Source organism: Bubalus kerabau, chromosome 1 (genome assembly GCF_029407905.1).
Source record: "Bubalus kerabau isolate K-KA32 ecotype Philippines breed swamp buffalo chromosome 1, PCC_UOA_SB_1v2, whole genome shotgun sequence".
Taxonomy (NCBI): Eukaryota; Metazoa; Chordata; class Mammalia; order Artiodactyla; family Bovidae; genus Bubalus; species Bubalus kerabau.
Window position 1 is genome coordinate 57,126,540 of NC_073624.1, and position 24,323 is coordinate 57,150,862.

General features: G+C 38.1%; 1 protein-coding gene across 22 annotated transcripts in view; it reads right to left on the reverse strand.

Moving 5' to 3' along the window:
• Window positions 1-1,755: 1,755 nt before the first annotated feature.
• The window catches only part of ANO4 (anoctamin 4), a 428,567-nt gene continuing 405,999 nt past the window's right edge, over window positions 1,756-24,323 (reverse strand). For 21 of the 22 annotated variants that reach the window (XM_055575846.1, XM_055575864.1, XM_055575835.1 and 18 more), the window contains 3 exons: window positions 7,624-7,729; window positions 6,256-6,462; window positions 1,756-2,519 (listed from right to left, as the gene is read on the reverse strand). In XM_055575846.1, the coding sequence (XP_055431821.1) occupies window positions 6,271-6,462; window positions 7,624-7,729 (298 nt within the window). In that variant the 3' untranslated portion in view covers window positions 1,756-2,519; window positions 6,256-6,270. Of the gene's footprint in view, window positions 2,520-6,255; window positions 6,463-7,623; window positions 7,730-9,964; window positions 10,056-24,323 lie in introns of those variants that run through there. The other variant, XM_055575873.1, reaches the window with a different exon arrangement.

Below are 24,323 nucleotides of genomic sequence, written 5' to 3' on the forward strand. Positions count from 1 at the left end.
CCCACCCCCATGTTCTAGGATTTTCTTAGTGGTGTCTTACCCATAAATGTTCGTTTTTTTTCTTGAGAGGGAGAGGGAAGTCAGAAACTACCTATGTCATTGTCACTCCTAACACTTGATTTCTTACAAAGTCCCTCAGAAGTTCCCCTCTGCAACCTTCTTTGCCTTTCTGCCTCTACAAACTTACAAACATCGTAAGATGTTCACTATGTCTTCCTTGTTCCAAAAACAGGGAAGATGAATAAGTGCATTCACTGTGCTGGTAGAAAAAAATGAAGGGAGAGATGGGAGGAGGAAAGAGAAGAGGTTTTATTTTAGAAACATTATCAAGAATTGTGATTGCCAGAGGCACTTGCAATAGCAAAGGCAGAATTCCATGGGGGAAAATATATTTCTGGCCAGAGAGTCTGAAGTTCAGTCTATGCTCAGACCAGGTATAAACTGGTACCAAATGGATGCTTCCTTATCCTGACCAGTGTGTTGCATGGTCGTCTATGTAGTTCTGAATATTCACAGTCCATTGCAAACCCAATAAGTTGTTTGGTTCCTTTCTCTGCCCCCACAACTCTTCCTGTTCCACGGAACAGGAGAGAAGTTATGGCCAGGTCAAAAGCAGGGACCTATTGGGCCATGATGCTCAAGATAGAGCTTTAGGCATAACAAGCAAAAGCCACAGGACTGGGTCAGTAGAGCAAGTTGTCTGTTTGGAGCATCTCAGTATATTTCATCTTTTGAGACTTTCCATGGAAATTCCTCTGGCCAACGTGTGAAATATTTCAGACTTCTTAACCATGATTGAAAACTCTGCCAGTGGCCTCTTGTTTTCAGTTCCCAACATATCCTTAGTTTAGGCTCTGCTAGGGTTAGTATAGTTGACTTCTGAATAATGCAGAGGCTGTGGGCGCCAATCTCTGTCCAGTCAGAAATCTGGATATTACTATACTGATGGCCCTCTGTGTCCAGGGTTCATGGATCCAACCAATAGCAGATACTGTAGTACTAGACTGTATATTTATTGAAAAAAAATCTGCTAAATGAACCCTCACAGTTTAAACCTGTGGTGTTCAAGGGTTAACTGCATTTCACTCCCAGCAACAGCAGGTCAGAAGGAATACTAAAAAGATAAAACTACTAAATGGCTCAAGTTCTAGCCTGCCCAAAGCCACGCTGACCAACTGTCCCCATGTAAGGGAACATTTAAGGATCCTGGGACTCCATCAGCTCAGGATTCCACAGCCAGAATGAGACAGTGTTGATGGATGAGGTGCACTCCCATTTCCCTGACTGGCACAAGCAAGGTGATATAATAATTCAAGGTCAGGTTCTGCAATCTCTGGAAGAAGAGTAATTATAACAACAAGCATTGCTTAGAAGTGCACTCCTCGACCTGCCCCTCATGGCCCATCCAGACAGACAGTCCCTTTGCTAGGATTAGCAGAGCATAGTAGCAGGCAGGGTAATCAAAAGCATTGTATGTATCATTGGTTGTATTCCATATTTCCTCCACAAAGTATGTCAGTGGCATTTTATGTCCTCTTCTGAGTAATTTCTAATTAGTCAGCTTGGTACCCTAAGAAGGCAGCATCAGGAAAGAGAAAAGGGGCCTTAGGAAGAAAAATGCAATCTCTCTGAAGGATGAAGTCATTTCTCAGGCGTGTTTGGGAGTGACAGACTTTCTTTAAAGATGACACTATGATTCCTCTTATTCTGTGAGGAGAAACGACAACAAAATTTCAGAAGACCCAGCTAAAAATATTCCATGTGCATAAATTTATTTTAAATTTTATTGCATCACATTATACAAGCATTAAACATGGCTTCACGTTGATGACTATTTAAATGTGAAAATTTGTCATTCATGTCAGTACCTTTTGGCTATTTACAATTAAGGAAGTTCTATGTACTTTATATATCTCTGTATTTGTATGTACATATGTAAGAATATATGACTATACATATGTACACACAGAAATACATCTATGGCCATACACATAGCTATAGATATGTCATATATAATAATCTCCTCAGAAAGATCCGAAATTAAAAAAAGAAAAAGTTGTAAACAGGGTCTTGTTTGTGTTGTTTGATGACACGGAATTAGGACCATATGATGACATTCTAGGAATGTGTCCAGGTGTCCGAATACCCTTTTTAGCCCAGTGTCTGTAAAATTCACATGGGTTAGAATGCAAAAAAGATAGCAAACAGGCTGAAAAACAGGCCCAGTATACAAGTTCCCCTTGGTTTTAAAAACTTGAGAATGTAACTGCCCATGATGTGCATGCTTGCTTGGTCAAGAATGGTCTGTGAATAGATAGCATTTGTGTGCTGGGCTGCAATGTGACTTCACAGCAGCGTGGTTTCCCAGGCAGTCCTTTCAGGGTGCTGACCCCTCTGCTGCTGCCGACCTCGGCGACATGCACTGCGGTTGCATTATAGTCATTCACTTGAATGTGCTTTTGCACAGCTGGGAGAAGTAAACAAGTATTCAGGTCCTAGGCCTGGAAATGAACGATTATCTGGAAAAAAAGGAGAAAGTATTAAGATTCTAAGTATACATGATGGCTGAAAGGACAGAATGTGCAATGGTCTATACTTGTTAGCATGAAATCAAAGATATTTAAAGAATCTATAATCCTGAACCAAGTCAGGTAGGGTATAACATTACTGTGCCCACTTTACAGATGAACAGATGGAGGCACAGTCTGGAGGAAGGTGGCTTCCTGCCAACTGTTGGGCAAACAGAGACAAAGACTACGCTTTTAAGAAAAATTGAGAAATGGCCTCTTTGGGGAGAAAGCAAATCAAATGATGAGGCCAGAAGGAACTCCCAGCTCCCAAGTGTGAAGGGCCCTGCAGTGCAGAGTTGTCCTGGGGTGTGAGGTGGGGATAATGCACAGCAGCACCTTGGTCTCTGGGCCCTGGAGCAGTTCTCTTCACTAATGTCTGCCTCCTACTCCAACTCAAGATGTCTGGATGGTCAGCCTTTCTTCTCTGAGAGCTGACCAGAGCCAGAGAAAAGGTGGTCAAAACGGTGCGTGGGCCAGGGGGTTGGAGCAAATTATAGAATCCCAGAAGGTTAAAGCCAGATAGGCTCTTAAAGGATTGTTTAGTCCAACTCCTTTTTTCTTGCAAATGTGGAAACTGAATCCACAGGAATGCTCCAACTCAGGCCAGACAGAGAATGGAAAAGCCAGATCTGCAATCCACGGGACTAGAACACGGTGCTCAGCCACAGTGCAAATCCCATATAGTATTCTAGAGCACTTTGTTTTGTACATGTCTCACATATTTTGCCTTATTTGAGCTGTATATTAGTTCCACCAAATAAGCAGACTCAGAAAAATGTAATTTTCCTGAACTCACATAGCCAAATGACAGCTGGGGAAAATGGCAAAATTACTAAGTAGCAAAACATCTCTTGCCTTTAGTGAAGTCAAGGGCTACTTTTGGAATTGAGGGCAGAACCAGTGTTCAGCATCTATGTTGTTGTTATTCAGTTGCTCAGTTTTGTCTGACTTTTTGTGACCCCTTGGACCACAGCACGCCAGGCTTGTCCTTTACCATCTCCTAGAGCTTGCTCAAACTCATGTCTATTGAGTTGGTGATGCCATCCAACCATCTCGTCCTCTGTTGTTCCCTTTGCCTCCTGCCTTCAATCTTTCCCAGCATCAGGGTCTTTTCTAATGAGTCAGTTCTTCGCACCAGGTAGCCAAAGTATTGGAGCTTCAGCATCAGTCCTTCCAATGAATATTCAGGACTGATTTCCTTTAGGATTGACTAGTTTGATCTCCTTGCAGTCCAAGGGACTCTCAAGAGTCTTCTCCAACACCACAGTTCAAAAGCATCAGTTCTTCAGCACTTAGCTTTCTTTATGGTCCAACTCTCACATCCATACACAACTACTGGAAAAACCATAGCTTTGACTAGACGGACCTTTGTTGGCAAAGTAATGTCTCTGTTTTTTAATATGCTGTCTAGGTTGGTCATAGCTTTTCTTCCAAGGAGCAGTCCTCTTTTAATTTCATGGCTGTGGTCACTGCCCACAGTGATTTTGGAGCCCAAGAAAATAAAATCTGTCACCTTTTCCACTCCTGTGGCCACTGCTGAGTTTTCCAAATTTGCTGGCATAATGTAGCACTTTAATAGAATCATCTTTTAGGATTTGAAATAGCTCAGCTGGAATTCCATCACCTCCACTAGCTTTGTTCATAGCAATGCTTCCTAAGGCCCATTTGACTTCACATTCCAGGACGTCTGGCTCTAGGTGAGTGATCACACCATCGTGATTATCTGGGTGGTGAAGATCTTTTTTGCATAGTTCTTCTGTGTATTCTTGCCACCTCTTAATAGCTTCTGCTTCTGTTAGGTCCATACCATTTCTGTCCTTTATTGTGCCCATCTTTGCGTGAAATGTTTCTTTGGTATCTCTAATTTTCTTGAAGAGATCTCTAGTCTTTCCCATTCTGTTGTTTTCCTCTATTTCTCTGCATTGTTACTAAGGAAGGCTTTTTTTTTTTTTTTTTTTTTAATCTCTCCTTGCTATTCTTTGGAACTCTGCATTCTGATAGGTATATCTTTCCTTTTCTCCTTTGCCTTTTGCATCTCTTCTTTTCTCAGCTATTTGTAAGGGCTCCTCAGACAGCCATTTTGCCTTTCTTTTTTTTGGGGAATGGTTCTGATCACCATCAGCATCCATATACCACTACTATCCTGTGGCCTGGGGCTAGGGGCATTCCCCCAAGTCCACCGTCATACCTGACTCACAGTAAACTCCTGGACTATTAATACAGATCTGCATTGACAGAACTTTACTAATTTAACAACAAACGTTTCTGCAGATATCTGCTATATTTTTACCTATGTGAAAAGTAAAAAGACATACTTTTTCCTGTTTATTTCATTTTTCTTTTGGAGGCCAAATTTTCAGTTAGTCTCCAAACAAGTGGAGAGAGAAAGGAAGGCAAAACAAATGCTGCAACATTAGCTTCACGGAGTATCAGAACTGAGGGCTCATCTTATCACTGAAGAAACTGAGCCCAGAAAAGCAAAGTGACTTGTCCAAGGACACACAGATAGTAACTGCCTTGCTAGAAAGGTTTCAGAAGAACTTTTGCATAAGATATGTTGGAGCATCATGGAACTTTCTTAAGTGTAATGCACCTGACCTTTAAAAATGCACATTTAATTAATAAAGTCTTTATTGAATTTTTTACAATATTGAGTTTATTTTTTTATATTTTATTTTTTTGGCCACAATTTATGTGGGATCTTAGCTCCCTGAAAAGGAATGGAACCTGCATTCCTTGCATTGGCAGGTGAAAGTTTTAACCACTGGACTGCCAGGGAAGCCCCTAAATGTGAATTTATTTAATAGGTGCTGTGTGCTTAACACTGCACTGAGAGTTGGAAGAATCGATTACAAGCCATAGGGACTTTCCTAAAGATGCTTACAATTGTGCTGGGGAAGCCGAATAACTGTTTGAAAATCACAAATTAATATCAATATCTGTCAATACATGTGGTACTGATGCAGTAACCAGAGATATTTATCAGGAGTGAGTCTCTGTGGGCTGATGAGTCTGGGGAAACCTTTTTAGAAGGTGTGGTGTGACATGGGTCAACCTGGGAAGAAATGATGCTTGGGTAATGGAGGGGAGGCCATTGTGGGTGAGATGAAAAGGTGATTTAATATCCCCAGGGTAATCTGCCCCTTATTTCTGATGAAAGAGAACAGCCAGACTGGAGTGGATGTGGTAGTGGGGCAAGGTTATTTTGGGGGACACATAGGCCAACTTGTGAAGATCTTGGCTGCCAGGCCAGAGTGTGACATGGAGGCAGAGAAGAGCTGCAGGAGTTGTGTGCAAAGGGAAGATTCGGTTAAATTAGCAATTAAAGTAAGAAATAGGCTGGTTTTGGAAACTTCTAAAGGATTATTTACTACTGGGCTTCCCTAGTGGCTCAATTGGTAAAGAACCTGCCTGCAATGCAGGAGACCTGGTTTCGATCCCTGGATCAGGAAGATCCCCTGGAGAAGGAAATGGCAACCCACTCCAATATTCGTGCCTGGAGAATTCCATGGGCAGAGGAGCCTGGCTGGCGTGGTCCGTGGGATCACAAAGAGTTGGACATGACTGTGCAACTAACTTTAAAGGATTTATTTTCATCCCTATCAAGAGAACAATGGCAAGCTCTGTTTCAAGGAGTTAAAAGCACCCCTCCCAGCCAAGGAGAGATTTCAGAGCGTGAACGTACCTCTCACCGACCTGGTCACGGCCACTCATTGTGGTGTGCTTTTCCATTTTTCTTCCTCTCCTTTCGTTCCTTCTGAAGACGCTCCAGTTCTGCTTCATACATCATCTCCTGAATCAAGTACTTCTCTCTTCTCATTCGATCCCTTAGATCTTTTGGGAGGTCTGGGATCAGATATGAAATGAGGTGCTTTATACAAAACACGAGGTGCTAAAAACACAGGGGAGAATACAGCAGAGTCAGGTCTACTGTGCAGCCTGAACTGAAAGAGCTCTGGGAGCTGGTCAAGACCAGGGATGTGGAGCCTCTGGAGTTTCTGGAAAGTGGGATGAAGCCAGGGGAGGTGTGTGTGAGGAGAGAAAGTCACAGGGTAGGCAAGGACTGAACCTGGTGGGATGGCACCACATAGGAAATGAGGATTCGGGAAGGAAGGTGGAGAAGCAATGGCCAGAGACTGCAAAGGAGAGCCAGAAGAAAGTACCATGGAACCAGGAGGCCAGGTCTGAATCCCAGCTCCACTTTTAGCACTGAAGACGGTTTACCTGAGGATAAGTCACTCTGAAACTCAATTCCTCCACCCACAAAATGGGTGTCATTATGATAATTGTAAGAAAATATTTTAAAAGGCTCCACAGATGGCAAAATACTTGATTGTGGTGGTCTGGCACCAAACCTGCAGTATCTCTGAGGTATGCCTGTATAGGAACTTTTAGTCTGAGCCAAGAGGCAGCCTTCGCTTGCATTAATCTGGCTTTAATATATGTAATGAGAGATGAAATTTCCATTTTGGGATACAGTTATGGGAATGCAAACTATTTTTAGTACAATTTTCTTAAAGACTAGGAGAAAATAGATGATATAATTTTACTGACACACAATACAGGCATAATCGTCTAGGTAGATTACACTTTATACGTTCATAAGTAATGTCATGATGATGCGCAACCAGAGGCTGCCACTTGTAACGGTCATTTCAGTGTTTTCTAAACACTGTCCTTGAACATCAGAAGCACCTTGGAGGACTCTGAAAAGCAAATTGCAGGCATGGTGCATCAGAATCTCTGGGCGTGGGGATGGAAAAATGGCAATTTTCCTGAATTTTAAGAACCACAGCCCTAGAATATTAAACATAGGACCAAAGATTCCTGACTTATCCATTAACAATCAACAGTGGACTTTCAAATATTTCTCAGAAAATTCAAGTACTTTAATTAAAGAGAAGAAAATGAGAAAAAGATTGCACAGAATTACTTATCCTGCTTCTAGACAATACATAATCACATTGAAAGTTCTTGTAACTTATATTCATCTGCTTCTTCTCTTTACTTCATTAGGTCAAAGGAAATCAAGGAACTGGGTGAGAAAAGTTACCTCGAACACAATGATAAAAGCCAGTCGGGCTGCTAGGACGTGCCAGAACTGTAGTGTGTAGCCGTAGGGCACCAGTGAGTGAGGAGGGTCACGGTAGTCTCGGTATCTATAAACACACAGGAGAATCTTACAGTCCAAATTATGATTTTCCTGCCTCCCAAATCTCTTCTCCCTACTATGTAACCCTCATTCACGGGAGACAAGTATACAAAGTTTCTGTATATGAGACATGTGTGGTTTTGCATCTCTTCTTCTGGTGAAAGACTCTCTCTCCTTCTCTGGGGAATCATCCCTGTGGGCTGGGCAGGGTTTGCCTCTTCGGTGATTCCAGCTCAGAAGATGAATCAGACCTGGTCAGTGAAACTCATTACCGGGTCTTCTGCTAAGAATGATCACTTAGCAAATCATTACTAACTCCACAGAAAGTAAAAGCCTGGGGCTTCGGGTGGGTGTCACAGATGCACGTGAAGCCAGCCTGCTTGAGAATGCAGCCAAATAACAGCAGAGCCAGCACAAAGGCAGTCTCTCACTGATGCTACTGGAGGGCTGGAATCTAGTCGTTAGTAATGTTAATATCATTAACAACCTCCTGGTCACCTGAACCAATGGATTTCTGTTTAAATCAGTTTATACTGGATTTCTGTCACTTGCCACTAGAGTCCTTCCTAATATGTACATGCTCCACCTGTAACTTGTGAGTCATCAACTTCCATGAATATTACGAACTAAGTACCAAGTCTTATCCTAGGAACTTAAATCCTTGTGACTACATTTTATCCTTTACTATCCATTAGTACTATTACATGGGGAAACTAAGAAGTGACTGTCATTGCCTTAGTGTTTTCATGTGTTTTGAATGTTCTTTTCATTAGCTTCAGAAATGTGAAAAGATCTAGAAATATTGGTTATTACAACAGGTCTGCTGTGTAGACATACCAGATTTCCTTTATCTGAATAAAAATTATGATTGCCTAGGTTCTTCTATAGGGCTTCCCTGGTGGCTCAGAGGTTAAAGCGTCTGCCTGCAATGTGGGAGACCTGGGTTTGATCCCTGGGTTGGGAAGATCCCCTGGAGAAGGAAATGGCACCCCACTCCAGTATTCTTGCCTGGAGAATCCCATGGATGGAGAAGCCTGGTAGGCTGCAGTCCATGGGGTCGCAAAGAGTCAGACACGACTGAGCGACTTAACTTTCTTATAAGACAGTACCTAACTTAAAGTTGGCACTAATTTGTATATGGAGGATATAGGGCACTTCCTATGCAGAGCATCCTTGAAAAGTATCAGACTACAAAAATATGAGCTGTGACTATTACAATAATCAATACAATCATCTTAATTATTAGTGTCTATGGAATGTTAATAGTATTGTACTATGATTATTTTGCCAATAAAGTGATATTTTTGATGAGTACTTGCTACTGAAATTAAGAATGAATCTGTTTTTCTCTGACAGCTTCACTAAGCATTATACCCTCCATGTTGCAGCAAATGGTGAAATTTCATTATTTTTTATGGCTGAGTAATATTTCATTGTGTGTATGTATGTACACATGTATCTATCTAATTGCATATCACATATTCATCCATCTGTTGATGGATGCTTAGGTTGATTCTATATTTTGGCTATTGTAGATAATGCCACTATGAACATTGAGGTGCGTATATATTTTTTGCCTCTTTATATTTATTTTTTTAGATGTTTAATTGGAGGATAATTGCTTTACAATATTGTATTGGTTTCTACATGCATCTTTTCTAATTAGTGTTTTCATTTTCTTTGGATATATATCCATCTGCTTAGTGAAGTAAGTCAGAGAAAAATACCATATGTTTTCTTTTACATGTGCAATATAAGAAATAAAACAAATGTAACAAAAACAGATTCATAGATACAGATAACAAACTAGTGGTTACTAACAGGGAGAGGGCTGTGCAGAGGGCCAAGATAGGGGAAGGGGATTAAGAGGTACAAAGAGTAAGTATAAAATAAATAAGACACAAAGATGTAATATACAGCACAGGAAATATAACCAGTATTTTATAATAATTTTAAATAGAGGATAATCTATAAAAATATCAAATCATTGTGTTGTACACCTGAAAATAATAAAACACTGTAAATCACTATACTGCAGAAATTAATGAGTGTGTTAGTGCCTTCAAACTTGATTCTCTCTATGATGGTGAGGATTTGGTAAGATTAAATAATCTGTTACTGCCATAGGTCCAATAACAATGCCTGGAATTTTAGGAAGAATAATTTTATTTAAGATTAAAGGTTTGCATAGACTATTGTAAACTCCTTTTACTTTTTGCAGACCACAGCTAGTCAAGAACCCAGAATTGTGTTTTCTTCAGTTAAGACAACGAATGTAGTTCCTTTGTTTGTCTTTAGCTACACGTATTTCAAATATAGTCCAAGTCAACAATCTAGAAGAAAAATAGCAGTGTGCTTTTTATTATACACATACTTAATTATTAGACAAAAGTATATATAAGAGGAGTGAGCCTATATGTTTCAAGAGTCACCTTCATTGACCCCTTAAACTTTTCCCACAATAGCGTTCACTAGAAAAGGAAGTTCTTTTCAGGACCCACTCGTCTCTTTCCTATTTATGCCTCTTCTCTGCTCTTGTCTTTTGTCCTTTGTTTTGCCTGCTCTGTTTTGTAGCTTCTCAGACCTTGTTTGGGTTTTCATTTAAAGAATTTTGACAAATCTCTTCTTCCCCAGATACCTTCTAAACTTGCTGAGTAGAAAATCATGGCTTTTCCTTGATTTTTGTGGACTATTTTCCTTGACTATTTCTGTAAAATACAATTCAGATGTATCATTTTTTTAAGATGTATTTATTTATTTTACTTTTTGGCTGCTCTGGGTCTTGATGCTGCATCTCTCTAGCTGCGGAGAGTGGAGGCTACTCTTCCTTGTCGTGCATGGCCTTCTCGTGGTGGCGGCTTCCCTTGTTGTGGAGCACAGGCTCTAGGCAGGCTTAGTAGTCCTGGCCCAGGGGCTCTAGAGCACAGTCTTAGTTGTGGCAAATGGGCTTAGTTGCTCCGCAGTATGTGGGATCTTCTCATACTAGGGATCATTCCCTATGTCCCTTGCATTGCAAGGCAGATTCTTAACCACTGGACCACCAGGGAAGCCCCATATGCATCTTATAAGTCCTGCTATAAATTCATAGCAAATAAATGAATTCCTTCATTCAGCATAGCTGAATAAATTAGGGACATGTCAAATATAAACAGCCATTAAATATAAGTATGAAAATTAGAATAATAAAATACTTTTCCTGACCCAACGAGAATAGATTATCAAACACAATGACTATTTGTAAATTCATAAAAGATAAAAGGTTTTGGGGCTTCCCTGGTGGCTCAGATGATAAAGAATCTCCCTGCAGTGTAGGAGACCTGGGTTTGATCCCTGTGTCAGGAAGATCCCCTGAAGAAGGGAATGGCAACCCACTCCAGTATTCTTGCCTAGAGAATCCCATTGACAGAGGAGCTTGACGGGCTAGTACTTGGTATATTCTAGCACTAATTTATTCATTCCCATTTTTTTGAACTGTGAAAATAAAAACATATGTATGTTTAAAAGATTTTAGGTTGGTTGGTTTAGTTGCTAAGTTGTGTCCGACTCTTGTGACTCCATGGACTGGAGCCTGCCTGGCTCTTTTGTTCATGGGATTCTCTAGGCAAGAATACTGGGTGGGTTGCCTTCTCCAGGGGATCTTCCTAACTCAGGTATTGAACCCCAGGCTCCTGCATTGCAGGCAGATTTTTTGCCAACTGAGCTACAAGGGAAGCAAAAGGTTGTAGGTGGTGGTTTTAAATGTTAATTTATGTTTTTTCAAAATTTAAAAAATTGATCTTTACTATATGCTTTTTCATATTTAGAAAACACAAACTCATGGCTATGGTGAGTTGGCAACATTTTCGAAAATTTCTATGCAGGATTCAAGTTGTTGAGAATATGCATCTATTTATTTAGACTGTGAGTCATATATGCCCATTTGTGATAGATCACAGAGTTCTGAAAACCTGTACCCAGAGGAACACAACATGTCTGTGTGGCCACTTAGGTTCTAAGAACAAGAATCAGAAGTTGTGAAATTCTTAGGAAGTTCGTTTTCAGAAGCAGCAGATTTCTGGCTTCCAACTCTCTTAAGCCATTGTACCATAAAGTCAAGTTTCTCTCTAGAAATTTCTTCTTGCTCCCTAAGGGAATTAAAACTCAGTGGTAGCAATGAGTTTGTCATCTTCTTTGCTGCCTGCAACTGTCTCCAGAATTACGCACTAGAGAGTATACTAGAACCATGCTCGGGGTTTGCCTGACTAAATGATGCATAAAGCATCTCTGGACATGAGCTTTCCCTTTCAACAAACTTAGGGTCTGTCTCACCCTGCTCTAAAATTTTGGACTCGTTCTTTTCTTCTATGAGCTTGACTTTTATGAGAATGACTATAAGTGGAGCTCTCAGTTCCTGCTCCAGCACCTCCCCCTGATCTCCTTGCTTTTTCCACTTGACAGATGTTTTGGAGAGGGCTGTGCTCAGATGTCATTTGTGTCCCATGTCTTTGTTTTTGATGCAAAGTCTAATCTTTCTTTTGCAAAATGGTTGGCTACATGTTCTCTGGAACTTGTATCAATACGAAGAAAACACTTCCTTGCCTTTCTGTAGAAACAGCCAGGAAACCAAACCTTAAACAATAAATCAGTGTCACTTTTCTGATCTTTTAGCCTAGTACCTTCCAGGACATTAAATAGTCCAGTAATGTTAACATGTGGAGGAATTTTCCCAAGTGAGTCAGAATTTTCTTTTTGAAAGTAAAGCTTTAAGTTTCTTGGTTTCAACTTGACACATAGGGAAGGCAGGATGTTCCCTTTTAAATTAGTATATTCTCTAAAGTTGCTTTTATTTCACAGGAAAAGGCTTGCAAATATTATTTTTCTAGCACTAGGTATATTCTAGAACTAGTTAAGTCATTCCCTTTTTTTTTTGTGAACTGTGAAAATAAAAACATACGTATGTTTAAAAGAATGATAAGTGAAACTCATCCAAGTTAAAACAGTGGGGTCAGTGTCTTACTGTCAATGCCAGACACCCTGAGAGGAGACAACTGTTGCAATTTTCTGTTTTTCTATATAATTATGCTACTCATGCAAGTGTTCCTAAATACAGCAGTGCTTAGTTTTATCTGCTTTGAATTCTATATAAATGGAATCATACTGTATGTTTTATTTTGTGATTAAATCTTTATTACATAACTTAAGTTTTGAGTTTTCAATTCTATTCCATTTTCTATTCAGATGTTAAACAACATACTGACATAATTACTATAATTTTATACTGTGTCTAATGTAAGGTAAATTGCCACTTTGTTATTCTTCAAAAATATCTTGACTGTTCTTCATTCTCTGCATTTCTTTATAATGTTATTTTTGCCCTCAGATGCAGAGAATTGGCCTAATTATGATTCTTAGTTTTTATAACTAATCTTATTTGTCCATTCATGTTATTTCTCTAATTTTTATATTTATGTATTTAATACTGTAATAACACAATGAATGCTCATAAATCCTCCATGCAAACTAAGAATTAAAACATTACTGGCAACTTTTATCTACCTTTGGGGTTCTTCATCTCATCTCCTTGCTTCCCTTATCCTGAACTTCATTTTTATCATTAACATGTATTTTTGTAGGGTATATGTATATTCATTTGTCTGAATGATATTGTTCAGTTCAGTGTGTTTTGAATTCTCTAGAAAGTATGCTATCCTGTATGTAGTCTTCTGAGACTTTCTTTTTTCCCACCATTGTGCTACTAAGATTTATCTGTGCTGTTGCATGTGGCCATTGCTGTATAGCAAACTGTAGTATGAATATTGTTGTTGTCTTATGTAGTATGTGTTTAGATTTATATTCACAAGCTGGTAATTTCTCTCTTTTCTTTCAGATTCCCTAAGCATCAAAGTTTTGAAAAATAAAGCTTAAGTCAGTTCAGCAAATGCCCTTTGGGTAAAAGTTGGTTGCAGTGCTCTGCATAGCACTCTGGGTTCTGCTTTTATTTATTTATTTATTTTCCAGTGATGAGAATTTTTAAGATCTGCTTCCTCTGCAACTTTAATATTATTAATTTTTGGCTGCACTGGGTCTTCATAGCAGCGCACAGGCTTTTTCTAGTTGCAGTAGGATCAGACCCACATCCCCTGCGCTGGATGGTAGATTCTCAACTACTGGACCACTAGAGAAGTCCCTGCAACTTTTAAAAATTGAAGTATAGTTGGTTGACCATATCATGTTAGTTTCAGATGGAAAGCACAGAGATTCAGAAAATATACACACACACACACATATATACATAAATATCAGATTTTATAATAATTATTACAGGTTTTATGAAATATTGAATATGGTTCCCTGTGCTATACTGCTACTGCTGCTAAGTCACTTCACTTGTGTCCGACTCTGTGAGACCCAATAGATGGCAGCCCACCAGGCTCCTCCATCCATGGGATTTTCCAGGCAGGAAAATGGAGTGTGGTGCCATTGCCTTCTCCCCTGTGCTATACAGTGGGTCCTTATTGATTATCTATTTTATATATAATAGTGTGTATATGTTAATCTCATCCTCCTAATTTATCCCTTACTCTTTCTCCTTTGATAACCATAAGTTTGTTTTTTATGCCTATGAGTCTGTTTTGGACATAAATTCATTTGTATCTTTCTTTAAGATTTCACATATAAGCAATATCATATGATATTTGTCTTTGTTTGGCATAGTTTATTTAGTATTATAAGCTCTAGGTCCACCCATGTTGTTGGAAATGGTATTATTTCATTCTTTTCAGGGTTGGGTAATATTCGATTGTATGTATTACATCTTTTTTTATCCATTCCTCTGTTGATGGACATTCAGGTTGGCTACTGTAAATAGTGCTGCAGTGAACACTGGGGTGCAGGTATCTTTTCGAATTATGGTTTCCCTGGATATATGCCCAGGAGTGGGATTGCAGGATCATAAGTAACTCTGTTTTTAGTTTTTTAAGGAACCTCTATACTGTTCTCTATATTGGCTATGCCAATTTACATTCCAACCAACAGCATGTGTTATTTGTAGACATTTTGATGATGACCATTCTGATCAGTGTGAGGCAATACCTCCTTTTAGTTTTGATTTGCATTTCTCTAATAATTAGTAATGCTGAGCATTTTTTCATGTGCCTTTGGCCATCTGTATCTCTTCTTTGGAGAAATGTCTATATCTTCTGTCCATTTTTTTGATTGGATTGTGTTTTTTGTTGTTGCAGCCATTGTATAAGCTGTTTGTATATTTTGGATATTAATCCAACGTCAGTAGAATCATTTACAAATATTCTCCCATTCTGTAGGTTGTCTTTTCATTTTGTTGATGGTCTCCTTTGCTGTACAAAAGATTTTAAGTTTAATTAGGTCCCATTTGTTTGTTTTTATTTCCATTATTGTAGAAGATGGATCCAAAAAGATATTGTGGTGATTTATCTTAAAGAGAGTCCTGATCTCATATTATATTAGAATCTCATATTTCCCTCTTCAAGTTTTATAGTAAACAGTCTTAGATTTAGGTCTTTAATCTATTTTTAGTTTATTTCTATTATGGTGTTAGAGAATGTTCTAATTTCATTCTTTTACATGTAGCTTTTCCGTTTTCCCAGCACTACTTATAGAAGAGACTGTCTTTTCTCCATTGTGTATTTTTGCCACCTTTGTTGTAGACTAATTGAGTACAAATATGTGGGTTTATTTTTGGGCTTTCTATTCTGTTCCATCTATCTATATTTCTATTTTTGTGCCAGTACCATATTGTTTTGATTACTCTTGCTTTGTAATATAGTCTAAAGTCAAGGAGCCTGATTCGTGCAGCTCTGTTTTTCTTAAGGTTGCTATTGCTATTTAGCGTCTTTTGTGTTTCCATATAAATTAACATTTTTTTTGGTTCTAGCTGCGTGGAAAATGTCATTGGTAATTTGATAGAGATTTCACTGAAACTGTAGATTGCCTTGAGTCATTAAGGAAAAAAATTAAGGAAACAATCCCATTTATTATTGCATCAAAAATTATAAATAAGCCTACCTAATGGAATAAACCTACCTAATGAGGCAAAAGACCTGTACTCCAAAAACTGTAAGATACTTATGAAAGAAGTCAAAAATGACACAAAGAGATGGGAAGATATACCATGTTCTTGGATTGGAAGAATCAGTGTTGTTAAAATGACTATACCACCTAAGGCAATCTTAGCAATTTTCAAATATATAATACAGTATTATTAACTATAGTCATCATACTGTGCATTACATCCCAAGAATTAACTTACTTTATAATGCATTTTGCCCATGCCAACCCAAGCCTTTGGTAGCTACCAGTCTGATCTCTGAATCTGAGTTCAGATTTTTATTTAGATTCTATATATAAGTGAGATTATATGGTATTTGTCTTTTTCTGTCTAACATATTTCACTTTAGCATAATACCCTCAAAATCCATCCATGCTATCACAATAGGATTTCCTCCTATTTTATGTTTGAATAACATTCCATTGTATAAACACACCACATTTTCTTTATACATGTATATCAGTCAGTAGGCACTTAAGATTTTTTCTATGTCTTGGCTATTGTAAATAATGCTACAGTAAATATGGGGGTGCAGCCTATTTTTTGAGTTAGGGATTTGTTTCCTTTGGATAAATATCCAGTAGTGGAATTGCTGAATCATATGGTAGTTCAATTTTTAACTTTTTGAGGAACCTCCATACTAATGCCGTGTGTGTGTGTGTGTGTGTTAGCTGCTCAGTCATGTCCGACTCGTTGTGACCTCATGGACTATGTACTCTGCCAGGCTCCTCTGTCCATGGAATTCTCCAGGGAAGAATACTGGCTGCTGCTGCTGCTGCTGCTGCTAAGTCACTTCAGTCGTGTCTGACTCTGTGTGACCCCGTAGACGGCAGCCCACCTGGCTCCCCCGTCCTTGGGATTCTCCAGGCAAGAACACTGGAGTGGGTTGCCATTTCCTTCTCCAGTGCATGAAAGGGAAAATGGAAAGTGAAGTCACTCAGTTGTGTCCGACTCTTTGTGACCCCATGGACTGCAGCCTACCAGGCTCCTCCATCCATGGAATTTTCCTGGCAAGAGTACTGGAGTGGGGTGCCATTGCCTTCTCTGAATACTGGAGTGGGTTGCTATTTCCTTCTCCAATACTAGTGCCATAGTGGCTGCCTGTATTGACATTCACGCCAACAGTGCATGGAGGTTCCCTTTTCTTCACATCCTTGCCAACATTTGTTATTCTTTGCCTTTTCTGATAATAGCCATTCTAACAGGTGTGAAGTGCTATTTCATTGTGTTTTGACTTGCATTTCCTTGATGATTAGTGACACTGAGTATCTTTTTATGTGCCTCTTGACTTATTTTTATGCCTTCTTTGGAGAAATGTCTGTTCAGATCCTTTGCCCATTTAAAAATAACATTTTCCCCCACCATTGAATTATATGAGTTCTCTATGTATTTAGGATATTAACCTCTAATCAGAAAAACTATTTGCAAATATTTTCTCCTGTTCAGGAGATGGCCTTTTCATTTTGTTGATGATTTCCTTTGCTGTGCAGGTTGATATACTCCCACTTGTATATTTTTGCTTCTGTTTCTTTGTTTTTGGTGTCAGATTTAAGACATCATCACCAAAATTGGTGTCAAGTTGCTTACTGCCTATGTTTTCTTTTAGAACTTTTATGGTTTCAAGTCTTAAATTAAAATCTTTAATCGATTTTGACTTAAATTTTATGTATGGTGTAAGACAGTGGTCCAGTTTCATTTTCTGCATGAGGCTGTCTCGTTTTCCCAACACCAGAAAGGAAGAAGCTATCCTTTCTCCATTGTATATTCTTCACTCCTTTGTCATAAATTGGCTCTATTTGTGTGGGTTTATTTCTGGGCTCTTGATTCTGTTCTGCTGATCTGTGTGTCTGTTTTCATGTCAGCTAATAGTACTAATTACTGTGACTGTTTTGATTATTATTTCTTTGTAATATAATTTGAAACAAGGAAGAGAGAATATACTTTGAAATAAGGAAGAGAGATGTTTCCAGCCTTTTCTTCTTTCTTAGGGTTACTTTGGGTATTCTGGGTCTTTTGTTCAGTTCAGTTACTCAGTTGTGTCCGACTCTTTGCACTCCCATGAACTGCAGCACTCCAGGCCTCCCTGTCCACACAGATTTTAAGATTATTCTACTCCTGTGAAAAATGCCATTGGGATTTTGATAAGGATTGTACTGAATCTGTATATTGCTTTGGGTAGTATGGACATTTTAACAATATTAATTCCTATAATCCATAAGTATGAAGCATTTTTAAAAATGTGTGTTTTCAGTTTATTCTATCAGTGTCTTATAGTTTTCAGTGTACAGGTCTTTCATTTCCTTGGTTAAATTTATTCCTAGACATTATTTTTGATGCAATTGTAAATGGGATTGTTTTCTTAATTTCTATTTCTGACAACTTGTTGTTAGTGTATAGAATTATTTGTATACTGATTTTATATCATGCAACTTTACTGAATTTATTAGTTCAAAACAGTGCTTTGATTTTCTATATAGAATATCATGTCATCTCCAAATAGTGACCATTTTACCTTTTCCTTCTTGATTTGGATGCCTTTTATTTATTTATTTTTTTAGCCTAGGACTTCCAATACTAGGTTGCAAAAAGGTGGTGAGAGCCTCCTTGTTTTGTTGCTGATTTTAGAGGAAAAGCTTTCATTTCAGCTTCTCACCTTTGAGTGTGATATTAGCTATGGGTTTGTCATATATGGCCATGATTATGTTGAAGTGCACGTAGTCACTCAACCACTTTGAGTTTTTTTTTTTTTATCATAATTGATGTTAAATTTTGTCAAATTTTTTTCTGCATTTTTGAGATGATTGATTTTTATCCTTTATTTTGTCAATGTGGTATATCACATTGATTTGCATATGTTGAGCCATCCTTGCAATCCTAGGATGAATCCCACTTGCTTATGGTATATGAGCCTTTTAATATATTGTTGAATTTGGTTTGCTCGTATTTTGTTGAGAATTTCTGCCTTTATATTCATCAGTAACACTGGCCTGTAATTTATTACAGTGTCTTGTGTCTTGTGGTGCCCTTGTCCCAGTAATGCTGGCAACATAAAATGACTTTGAAGCATTCCCTCCTCTGCTGTTTTTTGAAAGAGTTTGAGAAAAATTGGTATTAATAGAATATTAGTAGAATTTGACTAATAGTAGAATTTATTTTACTATTTAGAAGAATTCATAGTGAAGCCATCTGCTTCTGGACTTGTGTTTGTTAGGAGGTTTTTGATTACTGATTCAGTCTCTTTATTAGTAGTACTCAGTTCATATTTTCTTTCTGCCTGGTTCAGTCTTGGTAGGTTGTATGTTTCTAGGAATTTTTCCATCTTTTCTAGGTTGTCAAATTTGTTGACATATAATTGTTCTTAATAGTCTCTTAGGATCATTAGTATTTCTATGGTATCAGTTGTAATATCTCTTCTTGATTTCTGGTTTTATTTGAGTCCTCTTTGTTTTTTGGTGAGTCTAGTTAAAGATTTGTTGAGTTTGTTCATTGTTAAAAGAATCGGCTCTTAGTTTCATCTTTTTAGTTTTATTTCCACTCTGAACTTTATTTCCTTCCTTCTATTAACTTTGGACTTTGTTCTAGTTCCTTGAGATGTAAAGTTATGCTGTTGAGACCTTTCTTGTTTCCTAAGGTAGGCATTGACTACTGTCACCTTGCCTCTTAGAACTGCATTTGCTGCATCCTGTGTTTTGGTATGTTGTATTTTTCATTTTCAAATGTCTCAAGGTAATTTTTGATTTCTCTTTTGATTGCTTTGAACCTTGGTTGTTCTCTAGCATGTTGTTTATTTTTTTATTTTTTGCCTTCTTTTTTTTTTTAATTTGATTTTATTTTTAAACTTTACATAATTAAGTTTCCACATATTTGTAAATTTTCCAGTTTTCCTTCTGTAATTGAGATTTCTTGCTTCATTTCATACCATTATGGTCAGAAAAGATGCCTAATATGATTTCAGTCTTCTAAATTTATTGAGACTTGTGACATAACATGATCTATCCTGGAGAATGTTCCATGTGGACTTGGGAAGATGTAAATTCTGTTGCTTTTGATGGAATGTTCTGTACTTATCTGTTAAGTCCTTTTGTCTAAAGTCCTTCAAGACCAATGTTTATTGATTTGTTATTGGTGGTGGTTTGTTTGGATGATCTACTGTGGTATAAAATCCCCTAGTATTATTGTACTGCTGTTCATGTCTTCCTTTAGGTATGTCAATATTTGTTTTATATAGTTAGGTGCTCCTGTATTGGGAAATATATTCTCTTGTTGGGTTGACCGCTTTATCATTATGTAATGACATTCTTTTGTAATTTTGTTTTAAAGTCTATTTTGTCTGATGTAAGTATAGATACTCCAACTTTCATTAGATTTCCATTTTCACAAAATATATTTTTTCCATCCCTTCATGTTTGAGTTATTTGTGTTTTTGCATCTGAAATGAGTCTTTGTAGGCAGCATACAGATATATTACTTTTTTCTTCCATTCAGCCACTCCATGTCTTTTGATTGGAGAATTTAATTCACTTACATTGAAAATAGTTATTGATAGGTATGTACTTATTTCCATTTTGTTTCTTCTTTTCTGGCTGTCATATAGTTCTCTTTGTTCCTTTCCCTTTCTCTTTCTTTCTTCCTTTTGGGTTTGACTTTTTTCAGTGTTATCATTAGAGTCTACTATCTTTTGTGTTGTACTATAGGCTTCTGCTTTGTGGTTAGCATAAGGCACACACATAACAGCTTGTATTTATAACAGTCAATTTTAAGTTGATTGCAACCTAAGTTTGAATGTTTTCTAAAGTGCTACATTTTTAGCATTCTAAAGCTCCCCTTACCAAGTTTTATGTTTCTAATGCGACAATTCACATTTTTATTATCTTGTGTATCCCTTAACTAATTATTGTAGTTATAGTCATTTTTTGGACTTTTTTCTTGTAACTCATACTAACTTTATAACTGATTATTCCACTACGTTTTCTATATATTGATCTTTACCAGGGAGTTTTACAGTTTCATGTGTTTTCTTGTCACTGATTGTGAGCTTTTGTTAGGGCTTCCAAAACTATATTGAACAAAAGTAGTAAGAGTGGACATCCTTGTCTTATTTCTGGTCAGAGAGGAAAAGCTTTGAGTTTTTCACCATTGAGTATGTTGTTAGCTGTAACTCTGTCATCAGTTCAGTTCAGTTGCTCAGTAGTGTCCGACTCTTTGTGACCCCATGGACTGCAGCCCCACCAGGCTTCCCTGTCCATCACCATCTCCCAGAGCCTACTCAAATTCATGTCCATCATGTTGGTGATGCCATTCAACCATCTCATCCTCTGTCGTTCCCTTCTCCTCCCACCTTCAATCTTTCCCAGCATCAGGGTCTTTTCAAATGAGTCGGTTCTTTGCATCAGGTGGCCACAGTATTGGAATTTCAGCTTCAGCATCAGTCCTTCCAATGAATACTCAAGACTGATTTCCTTTAGGATGGACTGGTTGGATCTCTTTGCAGTCTAAGGGACTCTCAAGAGTCTTCTCCAACACCACAGTTCAAAAGCATCAATTCATTAGTGTTCAGCTTGATTTATAGTCCAACTCTCACATCCATACACGACTACTGGAAAAACCATAGCTTTGACTAGATGGACCTTTGTCAGTCAAGTAATGTCTCTGCTTTTTAATATGCTGTCTAGGTTGGTCATAGCTTTTCTTCCAAGGAGCATCTTTTAATTTCATGGCTACAGTCACCATCTGCAGTGATTTTAGAGTCCAAGAAAATAAAGTCTGTCACTGTTTCCATTGTTTCCCCATCTATTTGCCATGAAGTGATGGGACCAGATGCCATGATCTTCGTTTTCTGAATGTTGAGCTTTAAGCCAACTTTTTCACTCTCCTCTTTCACTTTCATCAAGAGGCTCTTTAGTTCTTCGCTTTCTGCCATAAGGGTGGTGTCATCTGTATATCTGAGGTTAGTGATATTTCTCCTGGCAATCTTGATTCCAGGTTGTGCTTCATCCAAGCCCGGCATTTTGCATGATGTACTCTGCATATAAATTAAATAAGTAAGGTGACATATACAGCCTTGACGTACTCCTTTCCCACTTTGGAACCAATCTGTTTTTCTATGTCCAGTTATAACTGTTGCTTCTTGACCTGCATACAGATTTCTCAGGAGGCAGGTCAGGTGGTCTGGTATTCACATCTCTTTTAGAATTATCCACAGTTTGTTGTGATCCACAGTCAAAGGCTTTGGCATAGTCATTATAGCAGACGTAGATGTTTTTCTGAAACTCTCTTGCTTTTTTGGTGATCCAATGGATGTTGACACTTTGATCTCTGGTTTCTCTGCCTTTTCCAAATCCAGCTTGAACATCTGGAAGTTCTTGGTTCATGTAATGTTGAGCCTGGCTTGGAGAATTTTGAGCATTACTTTGCTAACATGTGAGATGAGTGCAACTGTGCGGTAGTTTAAACATTCTTTGGCATTGCCTTTCTTTGGGATTGGAATGAAAACTGACCTTTTCCAGTCCTGTGGCCACTGCTGAGTTTTCCAACCTTGATGGCATATTGAGTGCAGCATGTTCACAGCATCATCTTTTAGGATTTGAAATAGCTCAGCTGGAATTCCATCACCTCCACTAACTTTGTTTGTAGTGGTGCTTCCTAAGGGCCACTTGACTTCGCACTCCAGGATATCAGGCTCTAGGTGAGTGATCACACCATTGTGGTTATCTGGGTCATGAAGATCTTTTTTGTATAGTTCTTCTGTGTCATATATGGCCTTTATTATGTTGAAGTGTGTCCCCTCTGGGCCTTCCAGGTGGCGCTGGTGGTAAAGAACATGCTTGCCAATGCAGGAGATGTAATAGACATGGGTTTGATCCCTGGGTTCCCCTGGAGGGGGCATGGCAATGCACTCCAGTATTCTTGCTTGGAGAGTCCATGGACAGAGCAGCCTGGCAGGCTACAGTCCTTAGGTCACAAAGAGTCAGATACAACTGAAGCAACTTGCTGTGCATGTACTCATGTCTGCTCTATGCCCATTTTCTGGAGAGTTTTTTTTTTTTTAATCATAAATGGTGTTAAACTTTGTCAAAAGCTTTTTCTGAAACTATTGGGATGGCCATATGGTTTTTATTCTCCAATATATGATGTTATATTCCACACTGATTGTGCCAGTATTGAAAAATCCTTGTATTTCTGGGGTAAATTTTAATTGATCATAGTGTATAACCCTTTTAATGTATTGTTTGATTCAGTTTGCTAGTATTTTGTTTTAGGATTTTTGCATCTATGTTTATCAGTGATATTGGCCTGTAATTTTCTTTGGTATCTTTATCTGGTTTTTATATCAGGGTGATGATGGCTTCATAGAATGAGTTTGAAAGTGCTCTTTCTTCTGCAATTTTTTGGAACAGTTTCAGAAGGATAGTGTTAACTCTTCTCTAAATATCTGATAGAATTTGCCTGTGAAGCAGTCTGGCCCCAGACTGTGGTTTGTTCTGTTCAGTTCAGTTCAGTCTCTCAGGCATGTCTGACTCTTTGTGACCCCATAGACTGCAGCACACCAGGCTTCCCTGTCCATCACCAGCTCCCGGAGCTTGCTCAAACTCATTTGGTTTGTTGGGAGTTTTAAAATCACAGTTTCCATTTCAGTGTTTGTGATTGGTATGTTTGTATTTTCTATTTTCTCCTGGGAAGATTATAGTTTCTAAGAATTTGTCCATTTCTTGTAGGTTGTCCATTTTATTGGCATATAGTTGCTTGTAGTAGTCTCTTCTGATCCTTTGTATTTCTGTCGTGTCCATCATAATTTTCTCCTTTTTCATTTCTTATTTTATTTTATTAAGCCCTCTCCCTTTTTTTCTTGCTGAGTCTGGTTAAAGATTTATGAATTTTGTTTGCCTTTTCAAAGAATCAGATATTAGTTTCGTTGATCTTTTCTATTCTCTTTGTCTCTATTTCATTTATTTCTGCTCTGATCTTTATGATTTCTTTCCTTTTACTAACTTTGGGAATTTGTTTGTTCTTCTTTCTCTAGTTGCTTTAGGTGAAAGATTCGGTTGTTTGAGATTCTTGTGTCCTGAGGTAAGACTGCATTGCTGTAACTTCCTTCTTAGAACTGCTTTTGCTGCATCCCATAGGTTTTGGATCATCATGCTTTTGTTTTCATTTGTCTCTATTTTTTCAATTTTATCTTTGATTTCTTCAGTGATCCATTGGTGGTATAAGAGCATATTGTTTAACCTCCATGTGTTTGTGTTTTTTTAGTTTTTTTTCTTGTAGCTGATAGATAATCTCATAATCAGAGAAGATAGTTGATATGATTTCAGTTTTCTTAAATTTACCAAGGCTTGCCTTGTACCCAGCATGTGGTCAAACTGGAGAATGCTCCATGTGCACTTGAGAATGTGTGTTCTGCTGCTTTTGGATGGAATGCTTTATAAATATAAATAAGTCTATCTGGTCTAATTTGTCATTTAAGGCCTGTGTTTCCTTATTGATTTTTTATATGGATGACCTGTCCATTGATGAAAGTGGGGTGTTAAAGTCCCCC